Raw genomic sequence first — 23212 nt, 5'->3', positions numbered from 1 at the left:
TGAGCCTGCGTCACTTGTGAGAACACACAGACGCAGGGGTGCGGCGGCCCACGGTGGCCGGGACTGGCAGGCCAGGCAGGCGGGTGGGGCCCTGGGTACAGGGGACAAAGCCCCCCAGCCCAGTGTGCACGCGGTCTCCACGCGGCCCTGCGTGGGGAAGGCCGTTGGGGGACGGTGGGTGCCCGTGGAACGTGGGTGGGATATCTGATAATATTCTCGTGCCGACAGTACACTTCACGCCGGTGACCATGGTGTTGTGGTCTCTGGAGTGTCCGTATTCTTCGGAGGCAACTGGAATGTTCACGGGGGCGTCGTGAAGCAGCCGGAGGACGTTTTAGTTCAGAGCCTGTGCGTAAGGAGTGCACAAGTTAATTTTAAGTGTTCATACAGGTCTTTGTTGCAGATGTTAGGTTAGGGTAAGCAATAAAAGACTTCAAGCATAATATCAAACAAAAGAGACTCTCAGTGCATTTCGTGATGATAAACCCCGCAGAGCTGGCTCGAATCCGGGGAGCAAATGGGACAATTGACCCCCAGCTGTTGGGAAGAGCCTGCCTCCCAGCACTGCTGCCGGCTCTCAAACCAGCGGCCTTTTGAACCCATCGGCTGTATTTATTGTTTTTATTTTTATTTGTTTTGAGACCGGGTCTTGCTTTGTTGCCCAGGCTAGAGTGAGTGCCGTGGCGTCAGCCTAGCTCACAGCAACCTCCAACTCCTGGCCTCAAGCGATCCTCCTGCCTCAGCCTCCCGAGTAGCTGGGACTACAGGCATGCGCCACCATGCCCGGCTAATTTTTTCTGTATATATATTAGTTGGCCAATTAATTTCTTTCTATTTATAGTAGAGACGGGGTCTCGCTCTTGCTCAGGCTGGTTTTGAACTCCTGACCTCGAGCAATCCACCCACCTCGGCCTCCCAGAGTGCTAGGATCACAGGCGTGAGCCCCCGCGCCGGCCCCAGCGGCTGTGTTTAAAAGCGTAAAGCCGTGCCTGAGAAAGTCAACACGCGCAACATGCCGGAATCTGCGGCTGCTGTGCATGTAAACTTGGGTTAGAGACGCAGACAGCGCCCTAACACTGGGGATGCGTGGTTTTCCAGGCATCGCTGTAGAGGACACGAGCAAACGACTTGGGGGGCCGCTGGGTCCGGGCCCCTTGACGGCGCCTTCCTGCTGAGACAGCCTGGAGGCCTCTGCGGTGTAGACGGGGCAGGCGAGGCCGGGGCAGGCCAGCCTCACCCTCGCCCGTGTGCGGGCGGCCTCTGCCCGCCACCCTGCACAGGCTGTGCGTCGGCCGCACGCGCGTCCTCACGGGGTGTTGAGGAGGTGGGACGGGCGCCGGGGAGGTCTGTGAGCAGGGACGGCGCGGGCCAGAGCCGCGGCGGGTCCAGGCGGGCGTCTCCCGCGGCGGCCGGCCTTACGTGAGGAGCAGCCCGAGTTCCTCAGGATGCCCGTCCCCGCTGAGCGGTGGAGCCACGGGCTTTGACCCCACGTCTCAGGCGTCCCGGGGTGGAGACCCGCGGCCAGGCCGGCGGCCAGCTGCAGGAAGCACGCGGGAAGGTGCCAGGGAGCGGCGGGACACCGTCTGGGTGGCTGTGGGTGGCCCGGGCGGCGGGACCGAGCTGGAGGGCGAAGCCAGCCCCACCGAGCCGGGCGCTCGGCCGGCCCATCTGCCCTTTTGAGGGTCGGTCAGCCCCGGAGACTCAGGGCCAGGCTGGACCTGCGGCCCTGGGGCCCCGTGCGGGCTGGGTGTGCGCGGCACCGGGCCGCAGGGTGCGGCCGGGAGGGCGGGTGCGGCTCCCCGGGGACTGCGCAGACGCTCCAGCCGGGGACGGGTGCCGCAGCGACCGGCCGCTCCTCCATCCCGAGAGCGGTTGTCACCGTGAGGCGGGCGGGCACGTGTCGTGGGAAGGGGGACCGCGGCGTTTCGGGAGCCTCCCCCGGTGTGCACACGCGCTCGCGCCCCGCCGAGGAGCTAGCAGGCGCTCCGTGTCGATGCCCCCGCAGCTCGGCCTTGCTTCTCAATGAGACGCTAAATGAAATGACGCGCTCACACGCCTTGCCTGGACAGAGTCGCTGTGGATGTTTGGGTGTGTTTCTTCTAGACTTCTGTTTGCTTCTTTCCTGTTTGCATGGGACAGCATGTGTGCAAGACGTGTTGTGTGTGGTGTGGTGTGTGTATAGTGTGTGGTGTGTTGGGTGTGTGGATGATGTCTTTGGTGTGTGTGTGATGTGGTGTTCCTGAGCATGTGTGTGTTGTGTGTGTGATGTATGTGGTGTGTGTGGTGTGTGTGAGTGCCTGTGTGTGTGGTGTGTGTTGCAGTGTGGTGTGTGATGTGGCGTGTGTAGTGTGTTGTGTGTGTGATGTGGCATGTGTAGCGTGTTATGTGTATTGTATGTGACTGCCTGTGTGTTGTATGGTGTGTGTTGTGTGTGTGTCATGTGGTATGTGTAGTGTGGTGTGTGGGACGTGGCATGTGTAGTGTGGTGTGTGTTGTGGTGTGTGTGTGACATGGCATGTGTAGTGTGGTGTGCGGCATGGTGTTGGGTGTGTGACGTGGCATGTGTAGTGTGGTGTGCGGCATGGTGTTGGGTGTGTGACGTGGCATGTGTAGTGTGGTGTGCGGCATGGTGTTGGGTGTGTGACGTGGCATGTGTAGTGTGGTGTGCGGCATGGTGTTGGGTGTGTGACGTGGCATGTGTAGTGTGGTGTGCGGCATGGTGTTGGGTGTGTGACGTGGCATGTGTAGTGTGGTGTGCGGCATGGTGTTGGGTGTGTGACGTGGCATGTGTAGTGTGGTGTGTGGCATGGTGTTGGGTGTGTGACGTGGCATGTGTAGTGTGGTGTGTGGCATGGTGTTGGGTGTGTGGCGTGGCATGCGTAGTGTGGTGTGCTGTGGTGTGTGTGTGGAAGGCACAGGTGACCACCACGGGTCTGTCAGTCCCGCCTTCCATTCCTTCTGGAAGGAGAGGTGCACCAGGCTCCTCCCGTCGGCAGCGGGCGGGCGCTGGCTGAGCCCAGGGCTTCCTCCCGGCCGCGCCCCCGTCTCCCTGTCTCCTCTGTCTCCCCCCCGTCTCCCCTGTCCCCCCGTCTCCCCATCCCCCTGTCCCCCCGTCCCCTGTCCCGCGGGTGCTGTGCCGCGACCGACGCCGTGCTTGCCCCGCAGGACGGCTGTTCTCAGCGAGGGGCCCTGCACGCGCTCCTGAGCAGCGGCCATGGGCCTGCTCGCCTTCCTGAAGACCCAGTTCGCCGTGCACCTGCTCGTCGGGTTCGTGTTCGTGGTGAGCGGGCTGGTCATCAACTTCGCGCAGCTCTGCACGCTGGCCATCTGGCCCGTCAGCAAGCAGCTCTACCGCCGCCTCAACTGCCGCCTCGCCTACTCGCTGTGGAGCCGTGAGTGTCCGCGCGGGGGCCTGTGGGGGGCCGCGACCGCGGGGGCCGGGCCTCGTTCCCAGCACAGGACGGGGGCCGGGCCCTTCAGCGGGTCGCCCTGGCTGCGGAACCCGCCGGACACAGTGCACGTGAGGTCCACGATGACTGGACAGGCCGTGTCTGCACAGAGCCACGGCGTTCCTCCCCCGCTTCTGCCGATCGTCTTCTCCCCTGACTTTTGCTTAGAGAAGGGAGTTGTAATTTTGGTAAACTTTTTAAAGTATAAGCCATTAGAACTCACTTCTAGCAGAAAATTCTGCTGTAGATGAAGATCCTGTGACTGTCCCCCGCGGGGGGGACCTGCCAGGGCCTCCCAGGGACGCTGGCCGCTCACCCCGAGAGCAGAGGCTGTCCCGCGCCCAGGCCAACACCCCCGTGTGTCCGCAGAGCTGGTCATGCTCCTGGAGTGGTGGTCGGGCACGGAGTGCACTCTGTTCACGGACCAGGCCACGGTGGACCGCTTCGGGAAGGAGCACGTGGTCATCATCCTCAACCACAACTTCGAGATCGACTTCCTGTGTGGGTGGACCATGTGTGAGCGGTTTGGCGTGCTAGGGGTAAGCCACAGGGACCCCAGGCAGGTGCGGGGGTGAGCCATGGGGACCCTGGGCAGGTGCGGGGGTCAGCCACGGGGTCCCCGGGCAGATGCCGGGGTGAGCCACGGGGTCCCCGTGGAGGCGCCAGGGTCAGCCACGGGGTCCCCGTGTAGTCCTGGGGTGAGCCACGGGGTCCCCCCGGGAGGTGCTGGGGGAATCTGGCCAAGCCCCCGGCCTCTCCCAGACACTGAGCGCCGGCTGCCTGTCCTCTCGTCAGAGCTCCAAAGTGCTCGCTAAGAAGGAGCTGCTCTATGTGCCCCTCATTGGCTGGACATGGTACTTCCTGGAGATCGTGTTCTGCAAGCGGAAATGGGAGGAGGACCGGGACACTGTCATCGAAGGGCTGAAGCGCTTGTCCGACTACCCCGAGTACATGTGGGTGAGTGTCGGGTGACCCCGAGTACACGTGGGTGCGTGTCGGGTGACCCCGAGTACACGTGGGTGCGTGTCGGGTGACCCCGAGTACACGTGGGTGAGTGTTGGGTGACCCCGAGTACACGTGGGTGAGTGTCGGGTGACCCCGAGTACACGTGGGTGAGTGTCGGGTGACCCCGAGTACACGTGGGTGAGTGTCGGGTGACCCCGAGTACACGTGGGTGCGTGTCGGGTGACCCCGAGTACATGTGGGTGAGTGTCGGGTGACCCCGAGTACACGTGGGTGTCGGGTGACCCCGAGTACATGTGGGTGCGTGTCGGGTGACCCCGAGTACATGTGGGTGCGTGTCGGGTGACCCCGAGTACACGTGGGTGAGTGTCAGGTGACCCCGAGTACATGTGGGTGCGTGTCGAGTGACCCCGAGTACATGTGGGTGCGTGTCGGGTGACCCCGAGTACATGTGGGTGAGTGTCGGGTGACCCCGAGTACATGTGGGTGAGTGTCGGGTGACCCCGAGTACATGTGGGTGCGTGTCGGGTGACCCCGAGTACATGTGGGTGCGTGTCGGGTGACCCCGAGTACATGTGGGTGCGTGTCGGGTGACCCCGAGTACACGTGGGTGAGTGTCAGGTGACCCCGAGTACATGTGGGTGCGTGTCGAGTGACCCCGAGTACATGTGGGTGCGTGTCGGGTGACCCCGAGTACATGTGGGTGAGTGTCGGGTGACCCCGAGTACATGTGGGTGAGTGTCGGGTGACCCCGAGTACATGTGGGTGCGTGTCGGGTGACCCCGAGTACATGTGGGTGCGTGTCGGGTGACCCCGAGTACATGTGGGTGCGTGTCGGGTGACCCCGATTACATGTGGGTGAGTGTCGGGTGACCCCGAGTACATGTGGGTGAGTGTCGGGTGACCCCGAGTACATGTGGGTGAGTGTCGGTGACACTGAGTACATGTGGGTGAGTGTCGGTGACCCCGAGTACATGTGGGTGCGTGTCGGGTGACCCCGAGTACATGTGGGTGAGTGTCGGGTGACCCCGAGTACATGTGGGTGCGTGTCGGGTGACCCCGAGTACATGTGGGTGAGTGTCGGTGACACTGAGTACATGTGGGTGAGTGTCGGTGACCCCGAGTACATGTGGGTGCGTGTCGGGTGACCCCGAGTACATGTGGGTGCGTGTAGGGTGACCCCGAGTACATGTGGGTGAGTGTCGGGTGACTCCGAGTACATGTGGGTGAGTGTCGGGTGACCCCGAGTACACGTGGGTGTCGGGTGACCCCGAGTACATGTGGGTGAGTGTCGGGTGACCCCGAGTACATGTGGGTGCGTGTCGGGTGACCCCGAGTACATGTGGGTGAGTGTCGGTGACACTGAGTACATGTGGGTGAGTGTCGGTGACCCCGAGTACATGTGGGTGCGTGTCGGGTGACCCCGAGTACATGTGGGTGCGTGTAGGGTGACCCCGAGTACATGTGGGTGCGTGTCCGGTGACCCCGAGTACATGTGGGTGCGTGTCGGGTGACCCCGAGTACATGTGGGTGCGTGTCGGGTGACCCCGAGTACATGTGGGTGAGTGTCGGTGACACTGAGTACATGTGGGTGAGTGTCGGGTGACCCCGAGTACATGTGGGTGCGTGTCGGGTGACCCCGAGTACATGTGGGTGAGTGTCGGTGACCCCGAGTACATGTGGGTGCGTGTCGGGTGACCCCGAGTACATGTGGGTGAGTGTCGGCGACCCCGAGTACATGTGGGTGCGTGCCGGTGCCCCCGAGGTGCCGTGCTGAGGGAGGCAGCTGGGTTTGAGGTTGGACGGCACTGGCAGCCGTCTCCCAGCCCAGCACTAGCCAGGCCCGGCCCCACCCAGCTCCCGAGACCGGCCGAGATCGAGCGCGTTCAGGGTGGGTGGCCGTAGACACTCCAGCCTCCCGACACACCTGCAGCCTAAATTGCAGTCGCGAGAGCCCACGAGGGACCCCAGCAGGGCCAGGGCTCCCCGGCCTTCCGGTCTGCCGACGCGCCAGCTTCTCTCGGGCCGCCTGCTCCCCGATAGGCCACCGGCCCGGCCTGACCCAGAGCCACCCGCAGGGTGCCCGGGAGGGACGGGGCGGGTGCTCTCCAGCCAACCCCGGCCACCTGCCCTCCCTGCTCTGCGTGTGTCTTTGCTCCCTTTTAACTCGTGTCGTGGCAAATGGGTCGAAGACTTTTCCTGTTTTCCACTGTCTGATTGGGGCTGCCGCCCAGAGACTCCTGCACGCTTCACTTCCTTCTGGAAATCCGTTCTGTTCTGTGTGAGTGAACGCATGTGGCTAAGTGCAGGCTGCAGCCCTAAAATACAGTAACATCTCAAATTGTGCCACCTCTGTCCCCCGGGCTCCGTGTCCTAGTTTCTGCTGTACTGTGAGGGAACCCGCTTCACGGAGACCAAGCACCGCGTCAGCATGGAGGTGGCCGCCTCCAAGGGGCTGCCCCCGCTCAAGTACCACCTGCTGCCGCGGACCAAGGGCTTCACCACCGCGGTCCAGTGCCTCCGGGGGACAGGTAGGCGCCTCGGCCACCACGGCTGGCACCACCGTGCTCTCTGGGCTCCCGCATGAACCGAAAGATGAAGGCAGCGACTCGTTAAAAAAACCCAATAAGGGCCGGGCGCGGTGGCTCACACCTGTAATGCTAGCACTCTGGGAGGCCGAGGTGGGTGGATTGCTCGAGGTCAGGAGTTCGAAACCAGCCTGAGCAAGAGCGAGACCCCGTCTCTACTATAAATAGAAAGAAATTAATTAGCCAACTAATATATATAGAAAAAATCAGCCGGGCATGGTGGCGCATGCCTGTAGTCCCAGCTACTCGGGAGGCTGAGGCAGGAGGATCGCTTGAGGCCAGGAGTTTGAGGTTGCTGTGAGCTAGGCTGACGCCACGGCACTCACTCTAGCCTGGGCAACAAAGCGAGACTCTGTCTCAAAAAAAACCAACAACAAAACCCCCCCAGTAAGTACGTTGCGTGTAACACAGCACACCGAAAGCAGGCACAGAGAGAACCGAGTAAGGGGAGTTCTGTGCTGTAAGTTCCTCGCATCCTATTTTGATAAAATGCAAGTTAATAGCAAACAATTAAAATAATAATGAAAACTTATGACAGAAAACCTAACAAAGGAAAAAAATGACAAATGTATCTAATTAGTCAGAAAGGGGTCGAGATGAAAGAGAGGGACAAAGAACGCATAGGACAAATCGAAACAGCCAGGTTGGAGAGTTAAACACCCTTATTATGTCAAGAAAGCAACACGCGTGTAAGAAGCCCTTGCGTGTCCTGCCCGGGCGGGGCTGGCGGGGCGTCCTGCTGCCCCACCGGCAGCGCCCCCCTCCCAGGCGCCGTCACCGCCCCGTCTCCTCCCTGCAGTCGCAGCCGTCTACGACGTCACCCTGAACTTCAGAGGGAACAAGAACCCGTCTCTGCTGGGCATCCTCTACGGGAAGAAGTACGAGGCAGACATGTGCGTGAGGTGAGGCCGGAGCGCGGTCCCTGCCGCTCCCGCGGACCCCTGCCGCTCCCGCGGACCCCTGCCTGCCGCCCGGCACGGCCGGGGAGCCCCCGCCCTGGCCCGCGCTGCCCCTTGCTCTCGAGCTGGGCGGGGCGGCTGAAGTCCTGCCCTGGGTCCAGGCAGGCAGGCGCTGAGAGGGGAAGCGGGCGTCGCTTAGGGGAGACGGCTGGGCCCGTCCTCTCCTCCGCGTGCTTGGGAGGCCCGTGCGGCGCGCTCTGTGCACAGCTCCCTTCCCTCCCCAGCCCGGGCTCGCATCCCAGCGGGTCCGCGAGGTCCGGGACGAGCGGTGCTGGCTCCCCGCGGGGCAGCCAGGTGCGGGGCAGCAGCAGGGGCCTCCGCAGGGCCTCTGGCCGGAAGCCGCGGCGGGTGTGGTGCGAGTGGGTTTTTGCTGGCGCGGGTGGTGTCAGCCCCGGAACGGGGGTCCCGGGGCTCTGAAAGGAGGTGGGCGAGGGAGAGCAGGAGCCGGGTTTGGACTCTGTCTGGAGTATCGGGGCTTTGGTGCTGCGTTCCCCGTCCCGTCCCAGTGAGATAAGCTGGGAATGACGTGTCCAGACGTCCACGTCTCCCGCCGGGAGCCCGAGGCTGGCTCTGAAGGGCGTGAGCCACCTCGTGTGGAGAGCAGCCTCTCTCTGTCCAAGGGCGAGGCCACACGTTGCTCAGAGTCCGTGTGAGTCGAGGCCGCCTGTCTCGTTGCCGCTCTTCGGCTCTGCCAGCCTCTCTGGCTCATGCAGAGAAGAAGAGCCACCCAGAACGCCCTTTAACGGAAAACTCAGTCTGGGTGTGGCCCTGACTCCAGCTTCAGGCGTCTTTCGGGGCTGCCCGTGGGTCTGTCCGGCCTGCAGGAGCCGCGTGCTCAGGGTGCCCCGGCGGTGCGGCGAAAACCAGAGCTTGGGTTTGCACTCGCTTTTTTATCTTGTCATTTTTATTACAGTTCTTATGTTTATATATTTCATAATGCATATAACAGACTTATTAAAAACCTGTATGTGTGTGTGTATGTGGGGTATGTGTGTTGTGTATGTGTGCTGTGTGTAACAATTGTGTGTATAGCGTGTTGTATGTGGGGTGTGGTTTGTGTATATATTTGGGGTGTGTGTGGGTGTGTGGGTGTGATGTGGGGTGTGTATAAATTATGTGTATGCATGTCTATAAATTAGACATGCATGTGTGTGTGGCGTGTGTGTGTGGGGTAGATGTGGTTTGTGTGTGGATGTGGTGTGTGTATAAATTGTGTCTATAAATTAGATGTACATGTGTGTACATGGTGTGTGTGTATGTGGGGTGTGTGGTTTGTGTGTGTGGCGTGTATGTCTATAAATTAGGTGTGCATATGTGTGTATGTGGCGTGTATGTCTATAAATTAGGTGTGCATATGTGTGTATGTGGCATGTATGTCTATAAATTAGGTGTGCATATGTGTGTATGTGGTGTGTATGTAAATTGTGCGTGTGGTGTGTGTGTCTATAAATTAGGTATGCATGTGTGTGTGTACAAATTGTGTGTGTGGTGTGTGTCTATAAATTAGATGTGCGTGTGTGTGGCGTGTGTATAAACTGTGTGATTTGTGTATAAACTGTGTGTGCGGCGTGTGTGTCTATAAATCACATGTGCGTGTGTGTGGTGTGTGTATAAACTGTATGTGTGGCGTGTGTGTCTATAAATCAGACGTGTGTGTGTGGCGTGTGTGTCAACTGTGTGTGTGTCTATAAATCAGACGTGCGTGTGTGTGGCGTGTGTGTCAACTGTGTGGTGTGTGTATAAACTGTGTGTGGTGTGTGTGTCTATAAATCAGACGTGCGTGTGTGTGGCGTGTGTGTCAACTGTGTGTGTGTCTATAAATCAGACGTGCGTGTGTGTGGCGCGTGTGTCAACTGTGTGTGTCTATAAATCAGACGTGCGTGTGTGTGGCGTGTGTGTCAACTGTGTGTGTGTCTATAAATCAGACGTGCGTGTGTGTGGCGTGTGTGTCAACTGTGTGTGTGTCTATAAATCAGACGTGCGTGTGTGTGGCGTGTGTGTCAACTGTGTGTGTCTATAAATCAGACGTGCGTGTGTGGCGTGTGTGTGAGCTGTGTGTGTGTGTCGGGGAGCAGGCGGGCGAGTGGGGCCGTGGCCGTCTCGCCGTGGGCAGGAAGGGAAGCGGCGTCTCTGGCAAGTGCTGCAGACGCCGTGCGCGCGGGGTCTCGGGTTGAAGGCTTTTGTTCCCGGGCGTCAGCACGCGTGGGCCCCGCAGAGGTCCTGCGGTGGCGGACGCCGTGCCGCCCGGTGCGTGTGGAAGCGGCTCTGCCCGGTTTCTGGCCAGGTGCGGCCCGGGGGCGGCCGCCCGCACCAGCAAGCCTGGCGCTCCGCTCTCAGCCAGCACGTCTGAGACGCGGCCCCCCGCCCCCTGCGCCCGCGGGGCTGCCCTGGTGTGTGTGCCCTGGGAGAGCGCCGCGGAGAAAGTATTTTGATGTTTGCTTGTTTTTTAGAAATTGAGGATGACACTTAAATAGGGAAAGTGGGGCCCGCAAGTAACCCGGGTGCACAGCGATGTTTGTTGCTCTTTCCCCTCTGTCTAATTTGTTGTCGTCCGGTGGGTGATTCACTTTGCTTCTCACCTTTCTGTGACACAGGAGGTTCCCTCTGGAGGAGATCCCGCTGGACGAGAAGGAGGCCGCTCAGTGGCTTCACAAGCTCTACCAGGAGAAGGTGCGTGCGCTCCGCTCACCTTGGCGTCCGGCCCGGCTACCACGGGGCGCGGGCAGGGTGGGCGGGTCCCTCGGCGGCTTCCTCTGCAGCTCGGGTACCGAGCAGCTCCCAAACACTGCTGATCCCCATTTCCCTTGTTCTTCCCTTGCTCTTAACTGTTAAGAAATTAACAAACTAGAGACAAGTGCAGAGGACAGCATGATGCTTATAACCATGGATGATAGCATCTTGTCACAGTTTTTCATATTCTTACATAAAAGAAATTACAGATATGTAACAGACATAGACCTGCAAGAGACTGCGTGTGTACGCACACCAGCACCTGCTTTCAGTTTCCTTTATGCCCACAAATGCACAGGCCACTAGATGTCTGTTTTCAGCCTGGTGGGAGGCTAGATAACGGGAAAAGGGTAACAGATATGCAGCCGAATGGGAACAGCCAAGAAGGGTAACAGATATGCAACCGAATGGGAACACCCGGAAAGGGTAACAGATACGCAGCCGAATGCATCGACCAGCTGGCAAGAAAATGAGGAGGTTCCCGGGGACCGGAAAAAGGAGGGTGAGACTGAAAACCGGGGTGGAGGGCCCGCGAGCTGACGCTGCCTCACTTCCCCTGCTCCGTGTTCTGGGCCCCGTCTCCAAGTCTGGAGTTTCAGTTCCTGCGTGGAAACAGTGGATAAAGTTTGACCTCATTCAGGGCAAAGCAGAAGATGAGCTCACAGCAAAATACAAGACGTTTGGGGGGAAGGAAACAAACCCTGTCCTTTATAGGTGAAGGGACAACAGGTACGGCAAATAGAAAACGAAGCCCTCCAAGGTAGCACTGATGGAACTGTCAGAGAGGATGGGTAGAGTCAGATAGAAACTAAAATGAGTATGTTTTAAGTGATTAAGCACAAAAGAAGGATTGAAAACTAAGAGCATAAGACCGAGGAAAAAATGAGAAGAATTTAAGAAGAGTCAAGTTGAATTTATAGGCCTGGGAAATCTATTCACTGATAGCAGAATCCCAAGAGATCACACAGCAGCTGAGAGACAGCTACAGAGAGAATTCGGGCGCTGAGAGATTTTAGGGGACTGTTCAGAAGGTGGCACGGAAGGAGAGGCAGTGATGAAGAGCAGCTGTCAGGGTCTTCCAAACTCGGCACACACACACACGTATAGTCACAGATATTGTTTAAATAGAATCTCATGGAACTTTAACCTCTTCTGCCAAAAAACTTAAGAAATTAACAATCCTGAGGGTCCCGAACGTGTGTCCTTGTCAGCCCGTGACCGTAGTATCCCGTGCAGTGGCCGCAAAGAGCCACGTTCCGCGTGGCGTCGTGGCGTCTGGCACGGAGAGTGCGCCTGTTTGCGCTGCAGAGTTGCGCAGACGGCTGGGCTCCACCCGTGTCTCCACCACCTTCCCCCTGCCCCCGCCCTCGTTAGCCGTCCTCACCAGACAGGGAAACAGAGGACCGAGAGTGCGAAGAGCAGTCTGCTGGGAGAGGGTGGTGCTGGGGTCTGTGCCCAGGCTGCAGGACGCCCACAGGTCACGCTGGCCGCCCCCGCTGCATGCCCTGAGAGGGTCGGCATGGGTGAGCGGCGCACACCTGTCAGGCGTGTGCTTGGCGTGAGCTTTGCATTTCCAGCTTTGCCCGCGTGGCCATTTTCCTAGGAGACTCCCTGGGTCAAAGGGTCTGACACAGGCCACAAAGGTTCTCCAAAAGGGTAAAGCCACCCAGTAAGCGCAGCTTGTGTGATGTGTCCGCTTACCTTACGCGGCACTTTGTTTAGGTTGAGCCATTGTGTCGTCGCGGTGACTCTCCTGGGTGGAAAGCATGGCACGCGGGAAACCTTGGCTCTCTTGTTCCGTGTTGACTCTTCCAGGACGCGCTGCAGGAGATGTACAATCAGAAGGGCGTGTTCCCAGGGGCACAGTTTAAACCTGCCAGGAGGCCGTGGACCCTCCTGAACTTCCTCTGCTGGGCCACCGTCCTGCTGTCCCCTCTCTTCAGCTTCGTCCTGGGCGTCTTTGCGAGCGGCTCTCCTCTCCTGATCCTGGCCTTCCTGGGGTTTGTGGGAGCAGGTAATGGACGCCAGGGCTCACAGCCTGCGGTGCGGGGGTCTCCCTGTGCCGGCCAGGGGCTCAGAACAGCACAGCTCGTCATAGTGGTCATCACAGACCTCGGGGGGCTGGGAGCCAGCCCGACCCTGTGTCCCCGCAGCCTGGGCTGCTGCCACCGAGCTGCAGGGTCATCGTCTCAGACTGCAGCCCCCCAGCCTCACAGGACGCCGCCGAGGGGTCCTGAGTCCCTCTCTCTGCACGTGGGCTCCCAGGAGGCGGGCTGGCCACTCGGAAGGGTTAACCCGGACACTGTCACTGCCCAGCACCCACCTACCTGTTGGTCCTTGGTGACGTCCCTGTGTGCCCCGCTCTGAGCACAGTGCCGGCACCTGCCGGGACCCGTGAGCTGGCCAGGGCAGAGAGCGAACGCCCTGCCTGTCTCTGCAGTGAACACCCTGAAGCGGTGCGCGGATAGTCCACATTCAGTGCCCGGCTGCAGCGCCCAGCCCCCCTGCCCCTGCCCGCCCCCTGCCAGAGCTGGGAGGGAGGGTCCAAGAGGAAGCGACTGCCATCGTCCTCTCAGCCCCGACGGGGCGTGGCAGGGCCAGTCTGTGGGGACGGGCAGGCAGGGCTCGGTCCGGACGTCCCCCCGCCTCTGACCCAGCGGGGCGGGGAGCACGGCATGTGCACCGCCGCCCCCAGGCCCGCCGGGACCCCGTGCCCGACGGCTGTGCCCACAGCGGGCGCCACAGCCCAGGGCGCCGGGGGCGGAGGAGGGGACCCTCCTGCAAGGCTTCCACAGCGGGTGGCCAAGTGGCCGTCTGACCTCTTCTCTCTCTCTCCTGCTTTAAAGCTTCCTTCGGAGTTCGCAGACTGATAGGAGTGACCGAAATAGAAAAAGGCTCCAGCTACGGAAACCAAGAATTTAAGAAAAAGGAATAATTAATGGCTGTGATTGAACACACAACCTGACGGTGGTATCCTAGTAACTCGATTAAAAACAGAACACACACAGAGCGGAGGACAAAAAGACACTTAGAAACTATTTTTCTTATTAACTGGTGACTAATATTAACAAATAAAACTTGAGCCAAGAGCGCGAGGTGGGAAGGCCGCCCGCCAGGGCCCGGCCGCTCGGGCGCGAGTCCCTCGAGAACTCTGCTTCCAAGAAGAGCCTTTGGCTGCTTTCTCTCCTGGAGCCTAGATCGAGAATTTTTGGTTTTTATCAGTTGTTTTGGGAACTTAACCTGGCCCCTCACCTCTTCCCCTGCACCCCAAAAAACTGCCTCTTCATGAATTTCCGCCGTCCTCGTGGGAACGGACTGTCTGGGTCCCAGTCGCCCCGAGAGCTCGCTGGGCCGCTCTGCTTGGCTGCACTTGGCTTCTAGACCCTGGGGCCGAGGGACGCTCTCCCCGTGATAAGCACACCCCCCGAATGTCTGTCGCAGGCGGATCCATAGCAACCCCGCCCTGGCCTCCGCCCCGCGGGCCGTGGGTGAGCCCGGTCCATTCTCTGGCGCCGTCCGCCCGTCCAGTCTGGCCCTGTGTGCACACACCTTCCGTCTGTTTTTTCCCCGGGAGCGGCCCCTGAGGACTCGGCAGAGCGCAGAGTTCCCCAGGTACAGCCCCTCTGCCCCCGCCCTAACACGGCGGCGGGCCCCAGTGCCCCTCGCTGGGCGCCAGGGATAGAGGACCGCCCGGCCACCCTGGCAGACCGGGAGCCCTGCGGCCTGCAGGCCTCTCTGGAGTGCTTTTTAAGACGTGACGTCACCATTAAACCTCTTTCCTTTAAAGGTGGGTGGTGGGAGGCTGTTCATACCGGGCTTGTTGGCTTCTAGAGTTTTTATTCTTGCTAGCTGTTCTCTTGTTGGGTCTCAGCCTCCTGCTGGAAGCCAGAGGCGGGTGCCCCGTCCCCGCCGCCGCGCACTGTGTCCCTGGGGAGGGCCGGCCTCCGTCCAGGCAGGTGCCACCATCGCGGCCCGGCCCACCCCCCACAGGTGTCCCGGCCACGGCGCCACCTCCCAGCGTCCTGACAGAGAAGGAGGTGTCCTCGCAGCCACACGGCAGTCCCTGTGGCCCCCAGCCCAAGTGGAAGAAGTTTCTTCCCAAGGCACATTAATGCCCAGCTCTGCCTGGGCCCAGCGCGTGGTAGGGGAGTCTCTTCCGACTTCTCCCCACGGCCCGGCCCCTCCCTCAGCCCCACGGGGCCATCACACCACCGCCCACCTGCACCTGGCTTTTTCCCAAACTTGCAACTTGCTTGTTTAAAGTCACACTCCCCCAGTTTATTAGCAAGGGGGAAGAAATGGATGTTTTCTCTGCTACACTGTAACCAGCATTCTGAATAGAGGTAGGTTGAGTTTTTGAGTGCAAAAAATTAAGGAAAGAGGCACGGAGGAAAGTATAGATAAATTGAGAGAATAATTATACCTCGGCCCTGCGAGGGGAGGGTCTGTCAAGACAGCGCATCTTCCTTCCAGAAGGAAGACACTGCCGGGCTCTGTCTGGGACCACACCAGGCTGGTCCCGAGAGACGGGCGCGGACACCGTGCCGGGGGCAGGTGGGGAGGGGTGCGCCAGCAGGACAGAAGGAAACACCGGGGGGACCACGCTGGTCCGGGGTGTGCTTCCCTCCGTCTGCAAACCCGCCCCTCCCCACCTCTGCCCGAGCGGTCCCTGCAGGGCGAGAGAGTTTCCGGGGTTTTCTCCTGCGACACGCTGCTCCTCTGTCTTTACGTGTGTTTTAAATCTGTCCTTCACTAATTCACTAACACCCAAAAGATCTTAAAGGAAAAACACTGAAAGGTACTACCGTGCACATACACGCCCTAGAAATGTGCAGATCTAGCTCTTTTTGCCGTCTGATCCGTAGTCCTCGCTCCCTCCCCTCGGAGTTCATCGGTCTGTGGTGGGTGAGTCTGCCCGAGCCAGCGAGGACTGTGGCGAGTCCTAGGTTGAAATGGCATTGAGGCCACAAGCACAAGTTTCGGTCGCTCCCGACTTCCTCCTGGTCTGAAAGCTTAGCTTGTGTGTCTGAACACCGAGCCTTTGAGAGCAATAAAAACTACACCATGAATGTTTTGGGTTTTTTTTTTTCTTTTTTTTTAATGAGGGGGTGGATTTTGCTTTTCATCTCCTTTAGAAGGTTAGGAGGAGGAGAGCTGCTTTAACTTTTTAAATTAAATCAATAAATCCCAGAATAGCACTTTTTACATTTTCCCCTTTATGCCCGGCTGCCGGGCTCCATTCATTGCTGCTGTGATGTCCAAGTTCAAGCCGAATGTTGGGGCCGAAGTGACCCTGTGGCCCCAGCCAGTCTGTGCTGGCCACAGGGGTTGGGGGACGTCTCCGGCCAGGCTGCCCCCAGAAACCAGGCCTGGCACGGGCTCTTCCGGGGTCACTGCCTGGCGCCTGTCTCAGCTCAGCAGGGGCCGTGGGGGCTCCTGCCCGTCCTCCCCAGGGCCCCCTTCCTCACCTCCCCACACGCGTGTCCTGGCGTGGAGTTGGGTTGTGGAGCCGGCTCCTGAGCAGACCCCTCTAACACTAGGCGGGGCTGGGGAGGGGCTCGCAGTTCTCTCGGCCCCCTCTGGAGAGTTCCAGAGGTTTCTACGATGTCTGTGGCCTTTCACGGTGCCTTTATGGAGCTGCCAGCATCCGTGGGCCTTCTGGCTTCTCTCTGGGGTCCTTCCGTGACAGTCCCCTCTGGACGCAGGCAGGCAGACGCCGGGGGAGGGCACGGTCGGCCCGCGGGGGACCACGCCTCACAGGTTGGGAGACGCTATTCCCCCAGACTGAGGCCTTCGCGCCTGGAAACGGCCACTCGATAAGACTTTGGGCCCAGAGAAGTGACATTGCCCAGCACTTGGTGGCCGGTACCAGGTGCACAGCCCTACCTGAGGTGCTTTCAGGCCCCTGTCCTCAAGAGGCACAGAGTGTGGCCGCGTGAGCAGCACTTTCTCGTAAAACGGTAACGAGTAACGCAGGTAATGCCGCTGACCGGCTTCGACTCCTTCCCCCTCGTCTGCCCTGCCCCGTGCCGCCCCTTATGTGCACCGTGTGTGGCGTGAGACTGTCCCCGCCCACGCTCGCCCAGGTGCCGCTGGGCCTTGAGGTGCGTCAGGAGGGCGGGAGACGTGCGATTCAGGAGCTGCGGGCGGCTGTCCCCGCCCGTTGTGGCTGCCGGTCTTTGTCAGATTCGGGGTGAAGGATTACTTCCCTGCATGCTCTATCCCTGCCCGAGACACTTTTAGGACAAGCCAAATAGAATCTTTTCTCGGCCCCGCCGACTTTCATCCGGGTCGCCGGCTCCACGTGTGTCCGCCAGCAGCCGCCGCACGCACCCCGGCATGCAATGCCCAGCGCCCTGGCGTGACGTGGCTTCCAACCCTCGGCGGCGTGACCGGGCCCGGGGCTAATGCTCGTGCCCGGCACGCCTGCCTTCTTTCTGGGAATGGCACACCCCCGGCCCAGGTGCCTGCCCCTTTCTCTGGCCAAACCCGAAGGCAGCCCCTCCAGAGCACCCGGGCCTGGGCAGGGGCCCGGCCGCACCAGGGGCTCAGCTCTGGCCTGTGCCGTCACCCTGCCGCGGGCTGCCGGGGCGGGGGTGGACACGCACGCTCCCCTTTCTTGCATGTCAAGGCCAGGGTGCAAAAAACACAGGGACAGTTTTTAGGTGAAAGATGTCACAGTGCAATCTGCATGGGGGGTGGGGGTGGACACACACGGATTAAGTTTTATCACAAGCATTTGCTGCTTGTTAATTCAGGGAAAACGGTGGCATTCGCACCACCTGCTCGGGAGGCAAAGCGACACTTTTAGGAAGTTCACAGGAACGTTGGCAACGGTCAGCCCAGGCACCAGTAGCGTATGTGCTTTTCAAGGATTGTTGAATTGTCTTAAAATTTTAAGCTTTGTAATGACAAGTTCACCTGGAGTTTCTCATTAACTTTTCAGTTTCTTTTGGTTGCAAAAGTACTTGGGCGGAAGTCGAACTGTGAATGGGATACTGAAATGCACTAAATTGTATTAAATTAAACTGGAGTTACTTGATAACAATGAAGAAATGCATCCGATCCACTTGTATTTATTGTCTCAGAACTGTACGTTGTGACAATCAAATGTTAACTTGCCTACATGCCAGGAAATCCGACTGGCTTCCTAATCACAAAGATCGCCAGCAAGTACTGTAACTAAATGAAAATCTCTCTGGAAAAACCACACAAACCACCGACTCGAGTGCACGTGACAGACATCGGGGTTCTCTTCCTATCGTGGAAGAGTCCCCACTCTGCTCACTGTCGGCCGGCCAGCTTCGAAGGGATACACTGTATACAGGGTGCAACTGTATTATATGGATGTTTCCTTTTGTACACTTCATTTTTACAAGTTTTGCTACTCACAAGCTTTCCGTAGCGGAGGACAGAGGTGTTCTTGGTCTATAGCAGCTCGTCAGGGGTGGGGGTGCCTAGACATTACAGGCCCACGTCCCAAAGGACTGGCTGTGTGCGCCATGCTATGCAAGGATCTCTGTGTACTCGGGCAGGCGAGCCCGCCGAGGCGGGTGGCTCTGTGTGGCGGTGGCTTCCAGGCAGGACGCTGCAGGCATCGTGCTTGTTCATTTCAGTTGCTGCTATGAAAGAGAGTGATGAACTATCCACAATACAAGAGAATGTGACTCTCGGCCTCATCTTGTGTCTTTGTGTCCAGTCGTCACGGGTTTTTCCAGGGGGACACCAGGGCCACCAGGCACCGCTGTCCCTTGGGGTCACCCGCCTGCACGGCCCCTCCCCCGTTGTCTCGAGGCCGTCCTGCTGGTGGCCTTGTCGAGTCCCCCACCCCCATGGAAGCTGATTTCTGGAAGGGGGACTGAGAAGGAGCCAGACCGTGTGGCTTGGGGCGATCAGCTGGGACCCAAAATAAGCGAAATGCCCCACCTCCGGTCCTGGGGGGCGGGAGGGCCGGGCTCCCTCTGGTATTCTGGGAAGTCCAGCATCCCAATACTTCCTGGATTCAGACGGCGTTCTGCGTGACCTTGCGCTGTCCTCTCAGAAGACAGAGGCGAGGCGCCCTGGAACCACTTGGTATCTGGGGACGGCAGGTGGGCCAGGCCTTGCCTTGCGCACAGGCCCTGAGGGGTGGCCATGGCAGACCCCTGCGGGCTCCCTCACCCTGAGTGTCCCTCACAGACGTCCCGGGCACCCCCCAGTCGGGCCAAGGTTAGCTCTGAGGCCCACGTCCCCCTCTGCGTCCACCCTACCAGGGAAACTCAGTATGTAGGAGCCAGCCCCTGGCCACCTGACATTCTGGGACACACGTACACATACACGCACATGGCACGTGTATGCGGACATCTGTACGCATGTGGGCACACATGCACGCTCACAGGTGCACACGCATGTGCACGTCCCAGACAGTAAGGGGGAAGCTTGGGTGGTCCTGCGAGAGCAACCCGGTTAGGAAGGGGGCTTTTCGAATCATCCTTTGCTCACGTCTCCACCCAACACGGTGCCTGAGAACCCAGGCGCGCCCAGGGAGCCCGTGCGGCAGTGGCGTCCACGGAAAGAGCAGCTGCTGCTCAGAGGCTAAGGGGCTCTGCGAAGAAACCACATGGCCCCGAGACCCCTCAGGGAGTCGGCGACCCTGCCAGGCCTCTGCTTCGCTGCTAGACACGGGCTCCCGCCCTGCACCTGGCCCGCACCTGTGGGGCTGGAGCCAGGCGTCCTGCCTGTGGCCAGAGGGGCCGGTGCACACAGAGACACGCGTGTGCAGGCGCTCTCCCTGCAGCTGGGGACGGGGCGGGCACCAGTCCCGGGAGGACAGGGCTGTGGGGGCTCAGAGTGGCCTCTGCTGCTCCCCTGCAGGTGGTCTTGGCCTCACGACACTTGCCAGGGTGGAGTCGCTCTGTGGTCTTAGCGTCTCAGGGACGGAAAATACCTTGAAGATCATTCCGTCCAAACGCCCGTCACACACTTCAGTTCCCTCCAGAGCAGCCGCGTGGCATCCGCTGGAACCCACCGAGTCCTGGGAACTTGCCAGTGCCCCAAACGGTTCCCCCTCCTAGGGACAGGTGGCGAGGGGGCGGAGGCGTGTTTCCGTGGGACGGTGCGGGATAGCAAGAGGGTTTGGAGTCTGGGGTCTGGGGGCGTCTAGGTTAAAACCCCAAACCTACCCCTTAGTATCTGTACGGCCCAGGTGAGGAACTGAGTCCTGGGCCCCTCGGTTTCCTCATCTGTAAAATGGGTTATTAGGAGGACCAGAGCATGTCAAGAGCTCAGGACATGCTGTCCTGAGCACCTGTCGGCTCAGGTGCTGACAGGTGGCCACTGTCCCCTGCACACCTGCAGGCGTCTGGAGGCCCAGCGTCCTGTCCTCGACTCTGCCTGGGCCAGCCTGGAGCGTGACGGCGCATGTGCTTTCCCTCGCCTGGCACCGTTTCACAGGCCGCCAGCAGCTGCTCCTCTCCCCGGCCCCTCGTCTTCCTCTGTCACTTTTAAACCCCTTTGTTGAATTCGGCGTGTTCTGCCGGTCCAGTAAATTTGTCCTCCAGAGCTGTCTTTGGCGCCTGCCACCGTGCGCCCGTCCGTGCTGTCTGCCGGGGCTGCTTTTGGACAGGGCCGAGCGCCCGGGGCCTGGCGAGCTGGTCACCCACTGCCCCCGGCCCCGCCCGCCACAGCGGGACTCTGCCCGCCGCTGCTGAAGCAGCACTCCTGGAGCCGGGGCTCTGGGCTCTGGCTTCGGCTCCTCGGAGGATCTGAGGCTTCCAGAACATACTGTCCCCTCAAACTGTTTTAAAATGGATCACTTTCTCTTTAAAAATTCTGACTATGTCCGCCATAATTAAATGGTTGGTCCCAGCGGCCAGGGACTTTGTAAGAAACCTGACCCGCTGGGCCAGCCCAAGTCTACCAGATATACTCCCTAACCTATTTAAAAAAAAAAAAAAAAAAAAAAAAAACAGGCCGGGCGCAGTGGCTCACACCTATAATCCTGTAATCCTGTAATCCCTGAGCAAGAGCGACACCCCGTCTCTACTAAAAATAGAAAGAAATTAGCTGGACACCTAAAAATATATAGAAAAAAATTAGCCAGGCATGGTGGCACATATATGTAGTCCCAGCCACTAGGGAGGCTGAGGCAGGAGGATCGCTTGAGCCCAGGAGTTTGAGGTTGCTGTGAGCTAGGCTGACGCCATGGCACTCTAGCCGGGGTGACAGAATGAGACTCTGTCTCAAAAAAATAAACGGATAAATAAATGAAAACAACAACAACAACAAAATATGAAGGGCCGGGCAAGGTGGCTCACACCTGTAATCTCAGCACTTTGGGAGACTGAGGCAGGAGGATCGCTTGTGCCCAAGATTTCAAGACCAGCCCAGGCAGTAGAGAAACCTCCATCTCTACAAAACATAAAAAATTAGCTGGGCATGGTGGTGCATGCCTGTAGTCTCAGCCACTCAGGAGGCTGAGGTGGGAGGATTGCTTGAGCCCAGGAGGTGGAGGCTGCAGTGAGCTAGGACCAGGCCACTGCACTCCAGCCTGGGTGACAGAACAGGACCCTGGGGAAACAAAAACAAAAACGCAGGAAGGCGGCTGCCACCTCCAGGGGCCCTGCCACCCAGAGACGGCAGCAGGAGCTACATGACTACAGGACACAGACCCTGGTGGCTGAAGACAGCAGAGCAGGTATGAATTGTCCGGCCATGCCCCCAGCTCAAACCCTTTATCTGCTGCTTCTAACTAGAAAACAGGGGTGAGGCCACCTGCAGCGCTGCCCCTGGCCAGTGCAAGGTCTGGGGAGGCATGTGGGGTGCTGGGGGGCCCAGCTGTGGTAGGAGGCGCCCGGCAAGCCTGCCTCCTGGTGAGTGAGGTCCGCACCTCCTCCGCCCCGGCGGGCCCAGTTCTCCAAGGCAGCCCGAGCATCTCGGGGTTCCTCTGTGCGGGGAGAGAGGCTCCAGGTGTAGACGTGGCTGCAATGATGCTGGGGCCACAGCCCGGTCCCCGACAGCCCCAGCTAACCCTGCGCGGAGGAGAAGCGGTGTTTCCTGCCCCTCGGTTGGGTGCCCAGCGACCTGCACCTAAGCTCTGCAGCCTGTGAGCTGACCAGGATGTGAACCTCACCTCGGGCCACAGCAGGAGGGAAACGAGCCTTCTGTTATTCCTGTTCTCTGTCCCCACAACAGAAACTCACTTTTATTATCCTGAGCTCCATTCCTTTTTTTTTTTTGAGACAGAGTCTCACTTTGTTGCCCAGGCTAGAGTGAGTGCCGTGGCGTCAGCCTAGCTCACAGCAACCTCTAACTCCTGGGCTCAAGCGATCCTCCTGCCTCAGCCTCCGGAGTAGCTGGGACTACAGGCACATGCCACTGTGCCCAGCTAATTTTTTCTCTATACATTTTTAGTTGGCCAATTAATTTCTTTCTATTTTTAGTAGAGACAGGGTCTTGCTCTTGCTCAGGCTGGTTTTGAACTCCTGACCTCCAGCAATCCGCCCACCTCAGCCTCCCAGAGTGCTAGGATTACAGGCCTGAGCCACCACGCCCAGCCCTGAGCTCTATTCCTGCTTAGAGTTTGGGGCCACCTGCCCCAAAATGACTTTTCCCTGGTCCTTGGCTTGGGGGACTCTGTGCTCTGGCCAACACCGTGTATAACAGACCACCGTGTGGCGTCTTCCTGGGAGATTTCTGAGAGGCACATCTCACTTGTGGAAAACAGGGCAACCACCGTGGGTCACCTGGGTCATTCTTCCTGCCCAGCCCCCACCCCCAGCATGGGGCCTACCTGAAGGTCACAGGCCACCCCTCCTTCAGAAAACAGCCACCAGCCGGTGCTGTGGCTCACGCCTGTAACCCTAGCACTCTGGGAGGCTGAGGCGGGGGGGGGGGGGGGGGGATCGCCTAAGGTCAGGAGTTCGAAACCAGCCTGAGCAAGAGCGAGACCCCGTCTCTACTAAAAAAAAATGCAAAGAAATTAGTTGGATAACTAAAAATATATAGAAAAAATTACCCGGGCGTGGTGACCCATGCCTGTAGTCCCAGCTACTCGGGAGGCTGAGGCAGGAAGATCACTTGAGCCCAGGAGTTTGAGGTTGCTGTGAGCTAGGCTGACGCCATGGCACTCACTCTAGCCTGGGCAACAGAGTGAAACTCTGTCTCAAAAAAAATAATGATAACAAAATAAATAAATAAATAGAAAACAGCCACAGCCCCAGGGTCAGGCCTCAGTGTCTCTTCCAAGAAGCTGGGCTCTGGGGCTCTGGGGCGTGGGCAGCGGGAAGTTGGCCAACAGCCCCTGGGGTCCTGCCAGCCCTGCCTGAGGCAGAGCTTTACGCGGCCCCCTCCCGGCACCGCCGCCTTTCTGGAGGACAGCGCCAGGGACTGGCACCAAGGGTGCTGGGCCGGGACGGCTTTGCCCTCGTGAGGACGGATCCCTCTCCGTTTCCCGGTGCGAGGGCTTTTCTTCAGTGGGGCCTGCGCACACCTGCCCCAGTCGGCCCGTCCGTCTCTCCCGAGGCACACGTGGGCCAAGCCGTGA

General features: G+C 59.4%; 1 protein-coding gene across 4 annotated transcripts in view; it reads left to right on the top strand.

The window, feature by feature from the left end:
- The window catches only part of AGPAT3 (1-acylglycerol-3-phosphate O-acyltransferase 3), a 67975-nt gene extending 52217 nt beyond the window's left edge, over window positions 1-15758 (top strand). For all 4 annotated transcript variants that reach the window (XM_012779077.2, XM_012779078.3, XM_075999448.1 and 1 more), the window contains 8 exons: window positions 3166-3392; window positions 3819-3988; window positions 4245-4406; window positions 6790-6943; window positions 7800-7902; window positions 10554-10629; window positions 12505-12703; window positions 13536-15758. In XM_012779077.2, coding sequence (XP_012634531.1) covers window positions 3215-3392; window positions 3819-3988; window positions 4245-4406; window positions 6790-6943; window positions 7800-7902; window positions 10554-10629; window positions 12505-12703; window positions 13536-13624 — 1131 coding nt within the window. In that variant the 5' untranslated portion in view covers window positions 3166-3214 and the 3' untranslated portion in view covers window positions 13625-15758. The remainder of the gene's footprint in view (window positions 1-3165; window positions 3393-3818; window positions 3989-4244; window positions 4407-6789; window positions 6944-7799; window positions 7903-10553; window positions 10630-12504; window positions 12704-13535) is intronic.
- The last annotated feature ends 7454 nt before the right edge of the window (window positions 15759-23212 follow it).

Source organism: Microcebus murinus, chromosome 1 (genome assembly GCF_040939455.1).
Source record: "Microcebus murinus isolate Inina chromosome 1, M.murinus_Inina_mat1.0, whole genome shotgun sequence".
Taxonomy (NCBI): Eukaryota; Metazoa; Chordata; class Mammalia; order Primates; family Cheirogaleidae; genus Microcebus; species Microcebus murinus.
The sequence above is the reverse complement of the archived record's forward strand: the minus strand, read 5'-3'. Positions and strand labels throughout refer to the sequence as shown.